Source organism: Lutjanus erythropterus, chromosome 6 (assembly GCF_056507025.1).
Source record: "Lutjanus erythropterus isolate fLutEry1 chromosome 6, fLutEry1.hap2, whole genome shotgun sequence".
NCBI classification, from domain to species: domain Eukaryota; kingdom Metazoa; phylum Chordata; class Actinopteri; order Lutjaniformes; family Lutjanidae; genus Lutjanus; species Lutjanus erythropterus.
Window position 1 is genome coordinate 39,548,568 of NC_139322.1, and position 20,186 is coordinate 39,568,753.

Here is a 20,186-nt window from a genome sequence, read left to right on the forward strand (position 1 = left end):
TCTGACATTTTACATGCAAACAACTATTAATCGATTAACTGAAAAAAAGATGAACCGATTGATTAACTGTGAAAATGATTGTTCTTTGCAGCTCAAGATAACCAAACAGTGTAAGACCTCACTCCTGAGGGGTTAGAGCAACGCATCATCGCCTGGGTGATATCAAGGTATTACAGTATACCAGGGTATGTAGAAATTGATTTCTGATACAGGCATCGTAAAAAAGTATCTGAAACATAGAAGTTGCTGTTTTTATTAATGAAAAATAAAAATCTAAAATGAATTTATTACAAAAGGGAATTTAGCCAATACAAGAATTATATGGTAGTAGAAAAGAAATAATTGGCTTGTCATTTCTGCTTTATAGTCCAGGTCTCTTGACTGATTAATGAAATATAACGAGAGATAGAATCATGAAAACACTGCCACATACAACTTCATTTTGACATGACTTCTCCCAACTATAAAAGCAGTTTATTAGCAACATGATACATCTGGAAATCATCTCTGTTCAGGCAAATTATGTGTTTGTATCTGCAGCAACAAGTATCATTGTGTCCTTTAGAAGAAATCTATGGAGTAAGAAGGCCAGTTGCCTCATAGTCAGAAAACATTGTAAGCTATTGTAGCTGTTCTGTCATGGGTACTGAAAAGAACACAAGGTTTGTCATTGTTATTGATATTTATCAATGCTCTGTGCAAGTTTATATTTTATAATTTTGTGCTGGCTGTTTTCACTGAGTTTAAGCTCCCAAAATACCCCTCAAGTGCACTTCTTCATTTACAAAGAAAGCTCATTTTGTTAGAATTTTTGTAATCCTGAGCCTTTTTGGTAAGGTTACTTAGAACACTCTGGTTTTATTGGTGTTATTCTCCCTGGAACAAGTTGCCTTTGATTTTTTATGAATTATTTAAAAAAAAGGAATAATGCAACTTTTGCAATTTTCACTTGCCCCTGCAATTTCATTGCAAAAAACACCTAAAACACTGCAAATTGCATCACTTTTTTTTTTTTTTTTTTTTTTTTTTTTAGAAAAGCTGCTGTGGAATCAGGCAGTGTAGGTTGCAACAATCAAAAAAGAAAAAAGCCTATGATATCCTGGAGGGACGACATAAGAATAATAATAACGATGCATCAAGATGAAACCAGACCTCTGGAGTCTGTGCATCGACCACAAAGGTCTACAGAGAACCGTCTGCTAAATATACGTGATGTAAGACTTCAGTTTCTGAGCTGCAGGCTGGTTTTCACTGGAAAGAAAGAAATTAGGGGAAGACAGAATAAAGTGCTTAATGAACGAATTAGTTTCCCAGAATACAGCAGAGTGTCAGGATAAGCAACAGGTTCAGCAGACAGACCAGACAGCAGTGTTCACAATAATGAAGTCCCTGAAACAAGGCTGCAGAAGGAGAAAGTATGGTACTCTGGGCACCGGCTGAGGCTGCCATTTTCTAAGACAGGGAGCTGGCATAGAAAAAGTAAAGCCTCCCTCCCCCTCTCCTCACCATGCTGGCAAGGGCCCCCAGCAATCCTGGCTTTTAATGTCGCAATGTAAATCTCTAACATGGAGGGTTTACCCTTCTCTCTCCCTGCACGGCTCTCACTTCTCTTTCTTCTCGTGCCAAGCCCATCACGAGTGGGAGAGAGGGGAGACTGGAGAGCTTTTTGCATCACCCCCTCCTAGCGGGAGTGGGCGACATCAGCCCCTCTCCTTGGTAACAGAGGGAAGAGAGAGGGGTGGGGAGATAAAGTGCGAGACGCGGGGTGGAGGCGCGCGTCTTCTTTTGATGTGCTGCGGTGTTTGATGCCAGGTTGATAACTCCACTGCTGAACTGGCAGTGCGCTCTCCACCCTGTTCTACCACTCATCTTCCTCCTCCCCCTTTCTGCACCCACCCCAGCCTCTTCCACAATTGCCTCCTCAAAAGTCTGTCACGGCCTGCTGATGTCAAACCCTGCCACAAATGAGCTTCAGAGCCGTCTCGCTGCCCCTTATGCTTACGCTCTGCCCCTTAATGAGCTCACCCACTCTCGTGCTGGTTTGATGATCAGCGTCTAGTGAACAGCAGAGGTGTACAGCGCCGTCAAACTGTGGAAGAGCCATGGTAGCTACCCAAAGACGTCTGTCATGGGTGCAGAGCATGATGGGCATGCACGCTTCCAATTAACACTCCTGTTGCTCCGTGCCCTGCCATCTCACAATGATGTAGTTAGTTCTGTAAATTTTCAAAAGTCTTCTATGTCAGTCTCCACGTCACCCAGCTACTAAATATGGAGCAGCCAACAGTCTTGCTGAACCAGTGGTGATTATACTTACACCTATCACCGACAGCTTGAATGGCACCAGTCAAGAATGACAGGAAGTATAGATAATGAACAGACCTGTAACCATAAGGCTGTGCACCCGCATGATTTACTGTGCCCTACAAAGGAAAAAGGCAGAAACCTCATGGTTTTTTTTTTTTGGTTTTTTTGTCAAAAATGAGCTGTAATAATTTTTTGTGACATTAAAGACATCCTTTGTCATGTGGGCAAATATTTTCTCTCAAATGGGTTCTATTCTGGAGAAATTGGGGGTTGTAATTACAGTGACCGCAAAAAAACGCAGAGAAACCACGAAAAACCACCACAACTCGAGATACTGTGTTCTAACCTGTAAAATATGTGAACAATGTGGACTATACTACTATATATAACAACTCTATAGAAAAATATTATAATAAGAGCTCAGAGTCATAAGTCTCAGACTCACCACTACAATGACTCTGATCCCAGGAGTGAAAATGCGCTGCATTAAAATAAACTGTCATATTTTATCAGAAAAGGTTTGGTGCTATTTATTTATTTTTTTTCTATTGCAGCATGGTGCTTTTTATATTTAAAGTTCCAATTTTATTTTATCTGAACATAAATATCATGAGCTTCAAATGATCAGAAAAATCCCAAAACCATTGAAATAATTTGATTTTAAAAGTTACTTGGGACATCACAAGCATACATATATATGATAATAAGAATAATCTAAAGAATAACAGTAAAATTTCATTTTATATCACTATCTTTAATCATTTAAACATATTTGTAATCATATTTGTAATTATATTGCTTTTTGATGAGATAAAATGGCAGTTGCTACCTTTTGTTTTGGTATGACCCAGTATTTTTTGGTGAGCTATGTAAAGGTCGAGTCAGAGGTCAGGATTCATATGCAAAAAGAATAACCTGATATAAAGCTATAAAACTGCCACATATCCAATTAACTGCCGGCAACTGTTTTGGCTCGACAAAAAGAAAACTCTAAAGTCATTTTAGTGATAGTGTCTGCAAAGATGGTGCCTCTAATTAACTTTTACAAATATGAAACCTCCATGGATCAAAAATGTATCATAGAAAGAATCATAACTGACCGTATTACCATTTGAGGTGTCTTATCAAGAGTTTTACAGACGTCTCTTTTATATATTTATATGGGGTATAATGCTTTTTGGGCTGGTTGGGAGTTTTTCCCTGCAATACCACTAGTGCCCACTGGGAAAAACTGGTGGTGTGGCTGAGCGGCAGTGAAAAATATGGAATATTTTTCCACATATAGGTTGTTATAGAGGGTGATTGGCTACACCACTGTTTGATTACAATTGTCTTTTAAAAGTACATGTCCTATTGTCAGTGATAAAAATAAAGATGACTTTATTTGGAAGTTGCCGAGGTGCATGATGTATTTAATTTTCAGTTCAGCTTCTGCTCCAATCAGTCCAATAAATGCTTTGCAGGAAGAAATATAAATGTTGGAGCCTGAAAAATCAATCCAGCATGGATTCAAATGAAAATGTTGTCTAACATAAGCCTGGTAATATCTATTGGCAGGGCCTGCCAAAGCCTTATGGAATCCATTTTGTGACAGCACAGAAGAAAACAGGCCATGCTTGTGTTTTCGTGCTGTGGCTGCAGACAGTCCACAGCAGCGGAGCCTGCACCGTGTCTGTTGTTGTGCCAGATCTCTGCAGCCTTTTCTCTCTAAAGCTAAATCTTAAACAAGGGCTCCTGTCAGATCCTGAAGGCTACATGTTTGCATTAATCAAAACAATGTCCCTGATGGATAAAGACATCACTGTTGGAACTCACAGGGGGGGTTGTTTTTCTTTATTGGATGCAGAAGTCTTCTGGGAAGACGGCACAGCACCCACTGTTTGTGTGAAAATACATGTAAGATCAGACCTCTCTGTCTCTCTGTCTCTCTGTCTCTCTCTCTCTCTCTGTCTCTCTGTCTCTCTGTCTCTCTCTGTCTCTCTCTCTCTCTCTCTCTCTCTCTGACCATGACTGGTCCAACTGACCACATGTGCCCGTTTTTGGCTGGACACCCTAACAGCTGGGCACATCTCACCTCTCAGTCATCATCAGTTTTGTCCTGTAGCCACTGACCAACAACTTGACTCTAGTATGATGCCTAATGGTGGCACAAGTCATAAGCCCAGAACTTGTAAGATTTGAATTTGCACATGTATATTAGAACATATTGGAATTATTGTATTGAAGAAAGCAAAGATATTCTGAACAGAAGCTCTGAAACTGAAATGTTTTTATTTATTTGATTTGTTTATTTGACAGGGAGGACGCACAGTTTCTTATCTGTAGCAGAGACACTTTTAGAAATAAAGGTCCTAACTAGAACCATAAAGCGTTCTTCGGCTTGTCCCCAACTCTTTTTGGTTCTTGTTAAAAGTTGTACTTGGAACCCATTTAGACAGTGCCACTTAGAACCCAACATAATGGCCTATTACCTAGAACCATCTGTGAAAGGTCCCACCCAGAATCTCTCTCTGGAGGGTCTATTGAGAACCTTTCCAACTTCTAACAGTGCCAACAAGAACCCACCCAAGGGGCTCTACTGAGAACCTTTTTATATTCCAAGGGTTTTATCTAGTGCACACTGAGGGGATTCTAAAGATCTCAACAGTCCTTGAGGAATTGTTTCTTCTAAAAAGGAACCTTTGGATGAGTTCTTAATGGAACCGTTCGTCTTTAAAAGAAGGAAGAAAAAAAAAAGGTACTTCAGAAGCAAATGATATATAACTGTATAAAGTAGAGCTTTACATGTTTAAATGGAACAACTGGGAAACCCACATTAAGGGCTTTGATAAAAGTTTGAGGTTTTTTCAGGCTGCCATTCCAAATAAGAATTTGTTCTTAATAACTTGCCGCGATAAATAAAAAATAAATAAATAAATAAAATAATAAAATTCCAGCGGGTGTACATTTTTGGTACAGAGTAGATGACAACCGCTCTAGTTGTAAACATCATTTAAAGCAAGAGTGCAAACACCTGCAATATTTTAAAACATCTTTCTACACAACATGGACTTTAATACATTCCATGAGTGTCATGTGTTTGACACACACTGCCACAACCGAGCTGCATGCTCTTTCCTGTAAATATAAATATCCAATATTGTAGTAACTTTAGTGGTACACAGGCAGGATTAGCAGATTTTAAAGAGCTGCTTCCAAACTAAACGGGTGTTACACAATGGAGCTTTTGCACAACTGCCTTTTATGTACTGTTTCTACACTGTGTTCGGGCTAAAAGATAATAAAACTGTTGTGTTGATGCTGAAAACATGTAGGTCCACACAGAACCCTGATCAGGAATTAATAAATGAGCACTGGCATCAATTTCCACCCCTTGTTATATGACTGGTGCACAAACCAGGCACTAGATCACTTCACTATCAGCAGCCCTGGCAGTTTAATTTTCACTATCTGTATTGTTTTGACTACACTTGCAGCCAACAAGTCCTATCTACTACCTCACCTCTGTGCATGCTACCTGATCCTGTGAGTTGAATCAGTGTGTAATTGATTCAAATCCCCACTGGCCCCTTTTTATACCATGAGAGGAACACAGTGCTGAATGCACAGGAGCTGCAGATGATTCAGCAGGTGTCGAAATAACATGAATGAAATGTAACATCTAGTAGAAGTAAGTGCTAACATTAGCAGGCTGTCATGGGCAACACCCACTCAGGCTCGAGGCTGAGACGTGGTTTCCACAGATTGAAAAACAGATTAAAATATAGAAAAATAGCTCCAAAACAGTTTTGAAAAATGGAAAATGATGCACAGTAGCTGTAGTATTATTACAGTTTGGTTTCCCTTTAACAAAGTGAGACTACAGTAAATAGAACTTCAGTTCAGGTACATGGTTACATGTTTGAATGTTTTTTTTTATTCTCCTCGTAGTTGGTAGCTGTCAACATCAATCTGCAGAGACCAATAACTTAACTTTATAACCGATTGCTGTCAAATATTTATTGTGGTGGGTTACATTAAAGAAATTTCTTCATACAGGATCTTCATACAGAAGTGTGCAGTGCTCTAAATTATTCACATGAGGTTGACTTTAATGATGGCAGCGATGGGAGCTGAAGAAGCAGTACTTACTCATCATCTGGTGTTAGCTGCACTGGTTCATTAGTAAACTGCGTGTCAAAATTTTCGAGGCCGTAGTCATCAGAGATTTGAGGTTTGAAGGGTGGCGTCACCTCTTTCTTCTCCAGCTGAGGAAAAAACAAACACATAAAAAAGCATTATGTACAACAACTGTTTTTACTCAGTAATGGAGAGCAGAGACCAACGAGAAGAAGAACAAAGGTTTAGAAGCACATCATGTGCTCCAAATTCTGTAAACTTTCTACGATTGCAGGGGACTGATTTACTGCTCACCCCCTGCTTTGATCAGAACAGAACGAAACAGAAGAATCAAAAAGTACCTGAAGGATCCAGAGCAGTATTCAAGTGGTTTTATGTCTTCTCTGTGAGGTGTCAAACTACACTAAACTTAACTTTTTGCTTTGAAATTTACGCTGAAGAAAGTATTCACAACTTCATTTTGTCAAACTAAAGGTCCTGAGAACTGTTTGAGCTGCTTCCAGGCTCGTAAATTTTCTTGTTATAATTATTTTGTGATAATTTACTTGACAGTAATGCTACGTTACAATTATATATACTAAGCAAAAAAATTGCCTAAAATAAGACCCTATAGGTCATCTGTTCAAGCAGCTTATTACAAGCAATATTAATGTTTATTGTTAGATGGTGACCTCTAGTGGCCATATCAATTATAACGGGAGCAAAGGAGGAAGTTATGTGACAGAAGACAAAATGTGCATTGGGAGGAGGCCGGGGTGGATGGAAGGGTCTGATACACCAAGACTTTAGAGCAGGAGAAAAACTTTTTAGAAAAAAGTAAAAATCCTCCAGCTTCTTAGAGGTGAATATTTTCTTTTTTGAGATGTTTAGTTTTATTATCTTTTTTAGAGATGCTACACACACACTCCTCAATGTATACTGCAATATACAAAAAGAAAACAACAAAACCGTACATAAACTTGTACCTAATGGAAAAAGGGAGGCATGAGAAAATATTATCAGTGCAACCAGAACCTAATTAAAAACAAAAAGGTGAGAGAAAAGTAAAATAAATAGATAAAATTAATTTAAAAAATAATAAAACTAAATGTTTTTACAATGGTGCACAATAAGATGGAGGACATAGAGATGTGGACAAAATAAGACATGTTAAAATAAGACGTTATCTTGGGCTTTGAGAAACACTGGTCAACATCTTTCCACACTTTCTGACGTTTTACAGACCAAAAAACTGAGAACTGATCAACTAAGAAAATAATTAACACATTAATCAACAATGAAAATAATTGCTATTTGCAGCCCTAATAATTATATTCATAAATAATATTAGATATCACTGGTTAGGGGCGTGTCAGACATAACAGTGGATCCCACAGACTGTCTGCTCTGTGGTCATCAAAAACAATATCTGCATGTTATCTAAAATCACAAACTATTTAAAATGATGCACTTCTTTTCCATCAATTAAAAACAGTAAGCTCCTTTGTAGGCCACAACTCTTCGATCTCTCAAGCTCTGTGATAATGAATCATTATTATTCTTTTGGTGAGGACGAGTGTGTTTAATCCTACACTGTTGGGTTTTTTAAAGAAAAAATGTTAAGCTTATACCAGAAAAGAGACATTTACCAAAGATAAAGGTTCTAAGAATGGAAACAATTAAATCGATGCTTATTGTGGACAGGAAAGCTTTGGAATGAATCACTTATTCTTGGTAAGTGTGTGGGCTGGAGGGGCTCACTTTTCCTTAGATACAAACTGGGGGAGGGGGTCCAAGGAAAAAAGGTTGGGAACCACTGTTATGAATGATATTATTCCTCTGTGCAACAGAGCTCCATTATTGTCCACACTGTTGCACTAGGCGACACATTTCTTCATAACCATGACCACACATACCATAGTTTATTTTGACTGGACCCCTCATGCATCACCCTGCTGTTCTGAATACTCACTGAAACAACAAATGTGGACTGAAAATAGTCCCAGACAAACACTATTTACTCCTGTTTGAGTAACATTTGATAAAAATGACAGTGACTATTGTTTAAGAAAATTAATTTTAAAAAAAAGAAACTATACATCCAGGAGCTATGTTTTTCAAGTTATTTTTGTGGTGCCATCTAGTTCCATTAAACTGGGGAGAAGGCAAACATTTATAAAGCTGATACCTCCAAAACTCTGCTACTCACACCACAGCAGTAGAGCTGGATAAATACTGTAGCACTACAGAGCAGAGGAAAAATATCCTTTTTTTCATTTAAGGGTGAACTGTCCCATTAAATAATAACTTAAAATGATAAATAACAGCACAGGATCTACCACGCCTACATTCTAATGAATAGATAATGTTGAATGTCACATATTTTCATTAATGTTTAACAGATATAATTGAATCATAAATGCCTTCATTTGACACAGCCTTGTACATCTGAGATGTATACCAGTGACTGAACCCATGATAAACTGCGTGATATACATTCAACAGGCAATTTTACAGTGAAAGACAGGCGCCTTGTTGCTACATTTCTCAGTGGCAATGAAGACAGGAATGAAAAAGGGAGAGAAAAACAACTGAATGGAGAAGGTTGAGGCAGCAGAGTAATTGTGCCCGAGTGATTCAGCCAGCAGAGTTTTTGTCTGGTTTGTTTCCATGGTTTCACATCGGTCCCTCATCCTGTTAAAATGTGCTCTGAGGACATTTTCTGAGAACAAAATGAAGTCAGATGGGCACAGAAAGACCACAGGTACACAGGTCTGCTCTCCATGTTGTTTTTGGTTGTTACCTCAATCTAAGAATTGGCAGCTTTTAGAGGCAGGATCAGGTAAAGCTTAAAATAAAGAAATCAATGTGGTTTCTGAAGGCAGGCGATGCCAAAAAATAAATTAGAATGAATCCAATGTATTTCTTATCATAGCTGTGCATTTTTCCAATAGCAACAACAGCTGAACTCAATGTAGTGTGTGTGAGTGTATGTGTGTATGTAGCCTGTCTACAAATCATACAAGCTGAATGTTTGCATGTAAACAAGTCAAGTGTATTCTCCTCCTCTAAGCCTGCCTGTCAAACTTTCTCTCTACTGTTATACTCCTTCAAGATAAAATGCCTGAAAATCATGTGATAGACGGTACTTTATGTTATGCTTGAGTATCTGATAATGACAAAAATAATAATAAGAAGAAGAACGTTTAAAATTTGTGTCATTTAAGAGGTAAGAGTAGGATAACATGAATAATAATAAAGCAATAACAAGGTAATGTGTTCACAGTAAACAATATTTATTACAGTTTCGATTTTTGATCTTTTGCCATCACAAAGGAGTGTCAGTAAAACTCCAGACTTCATGCAGATGTTTCAAAGGAAAATCTTGGTGGGGTAGCTCTCAAAAAGGCTATGTACCGAGTAAAAATTATATATAAAACTTCACAAGTAAAAATTAACTAACTGCAGGCGGGAAGCAAATCTAATCAACGATGAAGGTTTTATTGTGAAAGTCTACATCAACATTCGACCCTACATCCTGCCAAACAATGTGATGTGTCAATATCTGATTTGACAGCAGTGTGGGCTACCTGCTGGCTATACCTGATGACATTAACTGGGACAATATATCGTCAAAGGCCAAGTTGGACCTTTGGGAGGATTTTGTCGCGTTCAAAGACCATGAGAATAACGTTGACAGCGGCACTGCTGCTTGTATAAACTTTCAAAAAGTGTTAGCTTTCGACAGCCACAAGCTAGACTCGTTGTCACTAGGGAAACACACGGGAAGCAAGTGAGGGGATTTGACTTGCGGGTAAAGGGACAGTTCTGGGTCTCAGCTTTGCAGGTGAGGGGCAGGGGTTTGCACGAGAAACAGAACAGTTAGATAGCAAATGACAGTATTTCTATTAGAGAAAAGAAACAGAGCAGCAGAGCGACGAGTATTACATGACACTGTATATATCAAGCCAACAGGTAACCACAGACGAAGTGTTGAGGTTGCATTTTTAGAGAAGAGAAAACAGGGAGGCTTTAAAGTCTGTGAAAAGGGAATCAAAACTTTTCTCTAAACACATTAGACATGTTAGAAAATAGCTGCTTAAGATGTAAAAGGACTGACAACTATGTAGCACTGAATTGTAGCTCGTTAAACTATTTCTGTGTTCAGGAATTTTTGGGTGGACCTGAAACATAGCTCAGTGACGTGTCAGAGCCATGGTCCCACAACACTATACAAGCCCCATCAACCTCCCCATAACCCCCCCCCCAAGAATGTTCCCTCAGCGACTCTCTCAGCCCAAATCAGTCCAGCAGTTCACTTCAGCTCACTTCAGTTCCAACAACCAGAAACAGAAGGAAAAAAATACCATTCTGTCACCGTCCTCTGGCTCTGGTGGCTCAAACATGTCTGGACTCTGGACATGTCCAATAAAGCTGATAGACAGAGTCCATGTTTCAGATAGTTTTCAGGTGGTAATGGTGTTTGACTCTGAGACAGCAGAGTGGACACAGTGTTTCAGAGTAGAGAAGACTGATCATTTTTCATAATTTTGAGACCTAATTTTATCTACACAGCAATATTTCAATCATTCAAATTAGGCTGGGTGGTTAATAACACATTTCTGTGGTGTGACACTCCCTTACCCTAACACACATTGATTGTGGCGTTACACAAACTTAAACCAAGTAATTTTAGTTGTCCAAACCTTAACCATAGGTGGTGGCAGATCAGAAAATCACACAATATATTTCATTGTTTAGGTATGAATACTGCTGATGAATCAATTAAACTCTCACAGCTTGCTTTCCAGTTCCACTTTTTGTTTGTCAGTTTTGTTCCACAGAGTATGTATGTGTCTGTGTGTTTAGTTTCTACAAAAGTCCTTGTTCTCCTGCTGGTTTTTGCAGCAGTTTCTGTGCTTCATTAGCGTTATTGGTTCAAAGCGCTTGTGAGAACTGCTTCAAACAAACAACACAAAACAACTCACTTTCTCTCCCTCTCTGTCTTCCTATCGCTCCCTCTCCATCACATCGGCCTACCTTCCCCCAGTCTCTGTCTCTCTCTCTGCTAATTTCTTTTTCAGCTTTTTTCAGCGCCTACCTACACTCCTCTGTCAGTTTCACCCCCTCACATCCTGTCTCCATCGTTCTCCTCTCCGTTTGTCTCTGTCTTACTCATTGTCAATTCTTTCATCTTTTCACATCCCTCTCCTCTCTCCTCCTACTTTCCCCAGTCTCTCTGATGTGTTGTTGGGCAGGCTGATGCTCTGTGTGGTGGTAATGAAGCGCACTGAGGGCCAGGAACGAGCCCAGCACCTTTACACACACACACACACACACACACACACACACACACACGGGATGTGCCCCTGAGGCCAGAGGGGCACATGAAAGAGGTAACAGAGCGCCAGGGCTATACAAGGCGATCCATGGGCTCTCAGATCACAGCATCTGTCAGAATGCACGTGTGTGTGTGTGTGTGTGTGTGTGTTTGTGTGTGTGTCTAAATTCCACTGGCAGGATTGGACGATGTGACAATTAGCCTGATCTGAGGCTGTCGTTAATGTGATTGGAGACTAACTACAGTCAACAGATGTGAAGCCATTCGTCACACACTTACACACACAAACACTTATTCTGTATCACTCCATCACACACTCTGAGTGGAGCTTCAGCTCTCTTCGTCGTCCTCCACAGCGGTGTAGAGGGAGATTAATATCAGAGAGGTAAAGTACCTTAACTGCTTTTTTGAATTTCAGAAGTGAATTATCTTCCAATACAGTTTATCTGTTTCTTGTACAGATCTGCTGTCAGACAGTAAACATCCCATAAAGAAACATGCTTAAGTCAGACAGGGCAAGAAACACAAGCAGACAGTCAGCCAGATTACCAGCTGCAAAACTAACTGAGATTCGTCTATAAACTTCTTTCTACACACGAATCTAACTAACAAGCCACTGTTGCTGTGGTAGCATCTCCCTACAGCATGAGTGTGAATGAATGTGAGCTGTCATAAGAAGTTTATAATTTTCAACTTCAACTTTTGAAGTGATCGCCACAATTGTTTAGAAAGGTGTTGTGGTCTTGGCTTACCTCCTCTTGAACACTGGAGCAGTTTGTCTGCAGTCACAACACTTCGACTTTACCATCTGAAACAACTGGCTCAAGCGTCACCTGATGATCAAAGATAATCTATCAAGTCTAGCTGATGCACAGCCTGAAGAAAATCTGTTATGCTGGTCAGGATGTTTGCTGAACTGTAACACTGTGTTGGTGAAGTCTTGCAATTCAGGGATAAAACTTGGTGGCCACAGAGTTACTTCTTGTGGCCAGGGGCCACCTGGCCATGGTTAACCCTGCTCATCATTTTGTACGAATATCCAAAATTGGTTCAGCTGTAATGATGAGGAGAACCACAGGGGAAGTTGTGGAACATGTCCACACGTTTCTGTTTTGGCTGTAATGTCCTCAGTATACTGTGAAAGGTTGTGTTTTTAGCAAGATGAGGCACAGATGGAAAAAAGAAAGGGTTTAGGTTGGATTTCTGAGGTCGGGGGGGACAATGAAAGTGTTTTTCTTAAATAGTTTGTGAAAACACTGAGAAGTATGTAGTACTGAATTGTAGAGTTAGACCATGAAACTGTTGTTCACAATTTGTGCATTCAGGATTTCTTGGGTGGACACGAAATATGGCTTGGTGATGTGTCAGAGCCATGGTACCCCACAAAATGGTACACTGAATTATGCCTCCTCATTTCCTCTCCTCTCTCGACCTGGAAGTCGTTTCCCCTCTGCCATCATGAAGGATTTTCCAATTCCTTAAATCTACCTGAAGGAAACGAGGAGGAGAGGGGAGGCTTCTGGAGGAGCTTAGAGCGAGGATACGCCGGTCTATCCTACTCGGAAGTCTTTTATCAAGAGACAGTTTTGGCAATTGTCACCCTGCATCATCAGGACCCACGCAGGGAAATCAAACTCTGACTGACAGAAGTTCATGCAGCACTTTAAAGCGTCTGATTGTGTATTTATGTTCTTTGGTGGCACAAAGAACTTGCAAAAAATAACTATTTATAAGCATTATTAGTTTTATTAGACTGCAATTCACCACATGCTCGGAATAATGACACAGACAGGTAGAGACAGGACGAAAAGGAGGCGTCTGGTACAGTGATGATTCAGAGCTTATTACTGTCACACACTTTAATGGACTAATCAGGGAAAATATGCACACTGGTGGTGTGTAAATTATTGTGCCATGTATAGGGATTTACAGATAATATAATGGAGCACAGTTAGATGGTGAGATGCGATATAATGTGCTGTCACCTTGTGTGTGATAAATCGAACACTGTGGAATACACAGGATAATTTAATTACACGTTGTTGCATCACACAAGGCTGCTTTTTGGTTGTATTTGATTTCAATATAAAATCGACATACACACATTTTTACACAGCTCTGTGTGTGTATACTTGTCCAGATAACAATAATCCAAGTACATAAGTAGCACAAGTGGACAAGTAACACTGATTACTATATAAAATAGAAGATTTGAGAGTATTTAAAAACGCAAATCAGCCCAGCAGTTCACTTCAGCTCACTTCAGTTCCAACAACCTGACACAGAAGGAAAAAAAATACCATTCTGTCACCATCCTCTGGCTCTGATGTCTCAAACATGTTTGGACATGTCCAACAAAGCTGATAGACAGATCGTCCATGTTTCAGGTGGTTTTCAGGTTGTGGTGGTGTTTGACACTGAGACAGTGAAGTGGACACACCCCCACCGTTTCAGAGCAGAGAAAACTACTCTTTTTTCATGATTCTGACACCTAATTTTTTATATACTTAGTGGTTTTTTTATCATTCAAATATGACATGGTGGTTAATTTTGTGTGGTGTGACAAACTCACAACACACATTTATTGTTGCTTTACATGATCTTTGATGCACACTGCATAAATGCAATGTAAAAACAATTAGCAATACAAGCTGCTGGTGCTTCACAATGAAGAAAAAAAAGGCATTTCAAGGTTAATCTTCCCAGTAATAATTCTGACCAATCAGAGACCAGTGTGCTAGTGCGTGGTTTGTTTTACATCTTTTGAACCACTCTTGAATATTGCAGTGAATCAAGGGGCAAATGCAATCATATTAGTTCCTGAATCTGAACAAAGCAAATGAACTACAGACCTGAAAACGTACCTTTCTTTTCTGCATTCTGATTCCTGTAGGCGCACGCTGTCTTATGTTAAGCTTGTATCTTTATTTCAATAACCTCTTCAACTCTTTCAGAGGTTGCAGCGGGCTCAATTTTAAAGCCAGAGTGAAGATGCTGTTACCACATAAAACATTTGGGCCAAATGAAATGAAGGAAGAGCTACTTACACACCTGTGACAGCCACAGATACTGAACTTTTTTTTTTTTTGTCAGGTCATTTGATTACTAGCAGAATGTGAAGACAATTAAAGATAACAAAAAATCTTCTAAAATACATAACTTACCATACCCTTTAAGTAAACTATGTATTGGTTCAAAGGTGTGAGACACATGCAGTGCAGGGGTTGGATATCTGGTTTCCTGCCTAAATGTGATCTCAGTGTCAATAAAAAATAACTCACAATAGTGAAATCCAGTTCTACCCGCTTCCAAATTAAACATTTCTTCTCAGCGCTCATCAACCTGACATTTCTCTGGCAGTAAAGAACTGTGGATTTGGAGAGGGCATAAAAGAGGACGGCAGGTAAATGATATTCAAATGTGTCATCTCTTCAGAGAGAAAACTCAGAGCTCCCTCAGGAACTGTCTGATGAATATTAATATGTGGTAACAACAGTAGCGGCGTGCCAGGCCTGTCAGGTCTGGAGACAGGTTTCTAGTTTGAGGGCAGAGAGCGTCGCTTCTCCACCTCTCACAGCTTTGTCAACTTGTTTTCCCTCTGCGCTACATGGGAGCTTTGTCGCTGGGCTCAGGATTTCTCTCCGCTTTGATATCTTTCCCCAGTTTGCCTTTGGTGTGTACTTCACAGGCACTGTGGCAGCGCTCATTAACACACTCTGACAATTGTTTTCCCTCTTCTTTTATGCCACTACACTACCTGCCACCCCACCTAATTGTCCCATGAGGGACATGGCAACAATGAGGATAGAGAAGTGGCCTTAATTCATCTTAAATTAGCATTTTTCATTTGTAATGTCTGATTAAGTAGCATAATAATGGTGCTTCAATAGAGTAATTATAAACTGGAAACAAGTGCAGTCTGGAAAATTCAGAAGATAATGGATTAGAATATATTACAGCTGCATTTTTTCATATCGGTATTTGCCACTTTAATGATAATGAGGAACAGAGCTAAGTGAAGTCATCTTTTTTGTCATATTTTTATCTTGTGTGTTTTGACTGTATTGATTTGGTGTTGTGCAAGACTGTTCTTGTACCATCTTTCAGTTTTTTCCCTGATGTTAACTCATGCAAGTGTGAACTGCACCAACATGTTTGCTTGTCTCAACTTGATCAATACACAAATGAGTGCATGTTTGTGAAATTTAGTCACTAGTAGTAACAGTGAAATAAAGCCTTATTTCATCGAGTAAGATATGAAAATATTCTGATTGTATAAAAGGTTTCTCCCTGCTGCCCTATTTTCACATGTAACTCTGTAAATTTAAGGGCTTATTTCAACCAAAACAGAGGTGTTTGAGCAGTGGAAAGATGAACCAATACAGCTTTAGTGAGTTTTATTTAGCTTCTGTTGAGTTTCAATGAAGGATTGTTTATGATTTCTCTGTGGCTTTGGCACAAGCGATAAATCGGCTATTTCCTGTTAAACAAAAGGATCATATTCTTTAGCAGAAAGTTCTATCTCTGTAGGGATCCTTTCCACAATGTTGTCAGACACTTAGAATAATGATCTGAGCCTGTCAATGGCAAAACAAGCACTTTTAGAGGAAGTATTCTGGCATTTTGCCATTGTCAATAATAATTCCATTGCAGCCGTGTCAGTCAATACTGGACCAGTTTCAAAAAATTCCAATTTGACACAAAATCTGAGAAAATAGGGTCCAGGTTGAAAAAGTACTGAATTTACCCTTAAAGGGTGTTTCTACATCCATGTATGGATAATTGTGGGAGTGTAAACGAAGCTTCAGCACAGCTTTATAAATGTGATGAAAAGAATGCGTATGCATTAGTGATGCGCAGATCGACTCTGAGTTTATCAGAATTCACAAGTTCACCTGAATGTTTTCCTCTCTGATTTAGAGACCTGTACTTCTGAATTATGTGTGGCAGCGCAAGCTTTCCAGATGATTGTTTTGTATTAATATTTTTCTATGATGATTTGCTTTAACGATTAGGGAAGTTGCTTTCAGTTTTGTTTCTATGTGCGTGGAAATGTCTGTTTTAACGCTTGAATGTGGGACATTCAAGTAGTAGTTATAAACTTGACAGGAATTAAACAAAAGAAGTTGTGATGCTCTGCGTGAAGCATATACATGCACACAGTGTCTCTCTTACTGAGAAGACACACCCTAGTTCCCACCCACCACCTATCTGCTAATAATCACAGTCTTAATTTTTATGATGTTGCCTGCCCGATCTGGAGATTAATTGCATTGCCTGTTGTAACTGCAGTTTGCACATCACTCGTATGCATATTTTTGTCTGTCTTATACATCTGTCCCCTGCTATCAGAAATCAGCACATGACAACTTTGCAGTTTAGCAACGTCAGTAGTGTAAGGGGACACAAAAAAATTGGAAATGATTAGAAGCTGTCAATTCGGGGACATTAATAAGCTGTACTGACATACATAACATTTTGACATGAGGTTTGATGCCAAAGCATGTCTTTAATAAACAAAGCAGCCTATGACTTTGAAGACTTTGGAGATTTCACAAAGACCCTGAGGCAGCTACTGGAGTGTGAGAATTTTACAAACAGCTACTAGAATGGTGAGTTATCATGCCAAAATACAGCCCAAAAGAGACAAGCTTGAACTGCTCAGTAAATTGGTTGGATGTAAACTTGGGACGGGACATGACAATATCTCACTAAATGCAACACTTTTTCAGACCGAAAAGAATCACAGTGTCTGTGGTTAAACAACACTGTTTACCTGGAGCTGACGTTAGCTGCCAGCCTGCTACACAGTGTGATACAAATACAGGGAGGCTAGACCTATACAATTTTTTTTTTTTACAATTTACTGTTAAGGTTTTTATGCTATTGATTTCTGAAGCACTAAACAGTAAAAAAGGGAGTTCATATTTATCTGACTGCTTGTATTCATTGATGAAAAAGTAGCCATGTGCAGTAATATAGAAAATTGAGGATGCAATGCATCGTGATGCATCGTGAAATCGAATTGGAATCGAATCATTGACAGAATAATCGTAATCGAATTGAATCGTGAGATCAGTGAAGATGCACAGCCCTACACTGCATACAGTTTTAAAAATGTACTACTGAGGCAGTTTGAATTAATAGTCAAACAGCAGACAGAAGGTTTGTAAGTGTGTGTGACCAATGAGAAGAACAGTTGGGAGTTGGGAATCAATTAAACTGAAGGTTTGAAGAAACAGAAACTGCTTTGATTGAAAGCTGCTACTGGTAACACATTAAACATCAACAGTTAAAAGGTCACTCTAAATTACTCTGAGCAATTCTGAAAAGAATACTTTGTCCTTTCACAAGTATTTTTTCACAGCTGGAGTTTTACTTGTAGTTGAGTAATATTTCATTGTACTTCAGTACAGATTTTCAGAATATCACCGAGCGCATAAGCCAAGATACACATCACAGTGTGTGTGTGTGTTTTACATCTTTAAACTTTCAAATCATGCAGATTAGTCATTTTGAGACTTCGGTCAAATGAGTTTTACCCCTTTGTGGATAAAGGCACAATCGGTAAGTGACTCACAGTACAATCCCGACTGCTGAAAACTGATTCTATGAGCAGAGGTAAAGGTCCTTAATATTGTATGTCTTCTATGCTTCTTTCATGTCGGTTTCAAATAATTTTGTTCGTCAGACCTACCTCAATCACACAACTTCAACATGCACAACCAGTGGGAATGTGTGTGTGAGTGAGTGATTAGAAATTCACTTTTATTTGCCTTGTTCCACAGAGGGGGGAGGCACTTCACTGCACAGCAGTAGTCTACACACAATGTCTCTATCTATATCATCTATTTTTTAACACGCACACGCACACACACACACACACACACACACAAACACACACACACAGGGCTCACCTCTCTCGTGTGCCTGTTCAGAAAGAGGAGGGTGTGTTCTCTGTGTTTAAGCTCTTCATACACACAGTAGACACACACTATCAAGTTTGACAAAGGCACATCAGAATATGTAATGACAGCTGTGCCCTGTTCTCAGGGCTGATTGGCATTAAATGTGGGCGTGCAGTGTTTATTCTGTCTCTGTTGTTGTTACATGAGTTCTGAGTGAGCTGACAGGTTGTAAAGTCAAACCCCAGATCAGCTGTCAGCAGCTGTCTGTCAGATGATGAACAATATTCTAAGTAGAAGATGTGGAGTATCACCTTCCACTTCATCGTTTAGCTGTCTGAAATGAGTCTTTGATAATACTCGACATGTCAAAATCCGACTGATCCACAATTTCTCAGTGAACCTGACTGAGACAACTTCCTCTAAATGGTCTTGGTACGGTGGTCTCTGTGATTTTTTTAGTCCGAATTGCTGTATTCAAATCAACCCAAATACAAAGTAGATAGAAAACTAGTAAATAGAAAATAACAACCTGCATCGTTTAGTTTGATCCAGCCAGACTCAAAAAAAAGCCGGTTTGAAACGCTCTGCTATGCTCAGAAATTTAATATCAAATAAAAAACTGAAGATTAGGGCCTACTCCTGGATTAATCTCAGCCCTGTCTGGGAAACCAGCCCATTAAATTTAGTTTAAATCAGGGAAATTCTAGTCAAATTTTGTCATGCTTTTTTCTTCTCTCTTTTTTGGTGTAGCAGAAAAGGCATTGTCTTCCTGTTTGCACCAGACTGTCCTCAGTCAATCCAGCTGTCATTTGCTAACTTATTCTCTATCATCACTGATCTTTATTGCAGCTACTTGTGCTCCCCACTCCAGAGCAACAAATCCTGTCCACCTGTTCACTAAAACAGTGTTTTGCTCTGTGGGTTCAGCAGCTAAAACATCAACACGATGATATCCATCTAGTGCACATCTGTCGTTAAGGAGGATATAGATGATTCATCATGCACTCATTCATACAGACATCCAGCTGAAAGTAAATCTCACCTTAACTGAAGGTAATGTGATATTTTTATGTTGCTGCCTGTTTTCATAATTTGGCCCAGCTGTTTCTTGTCGAGTTTGAAAGGTGCTGCTTTCAGGGGCAACAGGTCAAACAGTTAAATCAACAATTGTAGGAGCAATATTTTTGTGAAGGTGGGGATACAGCTTTACCTTTCAGGAGCAGACAATGTATGATTTCACAGGCATGTGTAGGTCACTGAACAAGTAAATAGTTAATTTATCACAGTATCGTTAGTTTTTAATTTGTTGGGCAAAACTGAAATATAGTAGTTTTTAATTTTGAAAGTTAGTTTTGATTTAGTGTTTATTGGGGATCACATAACTCATGGTTTGGCTTGTATCACAGTTTTGAGTCACAGATCAGATCATTTTTCAGATCAGAAAAAAAAAAAAAAAGGTGGGAGTAACAGCCAATCAACACTGAAGGCTGTATCACAGACAGGCAGAGACACAGAGCCAGAGACTCTGGTGA

General features: G+C 39.2%; 1 protein-coding gene across 1 annotated transcript in view; it reads right to left on the reverse strand.

Annotated features, from left to right (window-relative positions):
* prkcz (protein kinase C, zeta) overlaps positions 1–20,186 on the reverse strand; it is a 180,103-nt gene that overhangs the window by 4,816 nt on the left and 155,101 nt on the right. Inside the window, exon 17 of the mRNA XM_084721862.1 lies at positions 6,439–6,554. Coding sequence (XP_084577988.1) covers positions 6,439–6,554 — 116 coding nt within the window. The remainder of the gene's footprint in view (positions 1–6,438; positions 6,555–20,186) is intronic.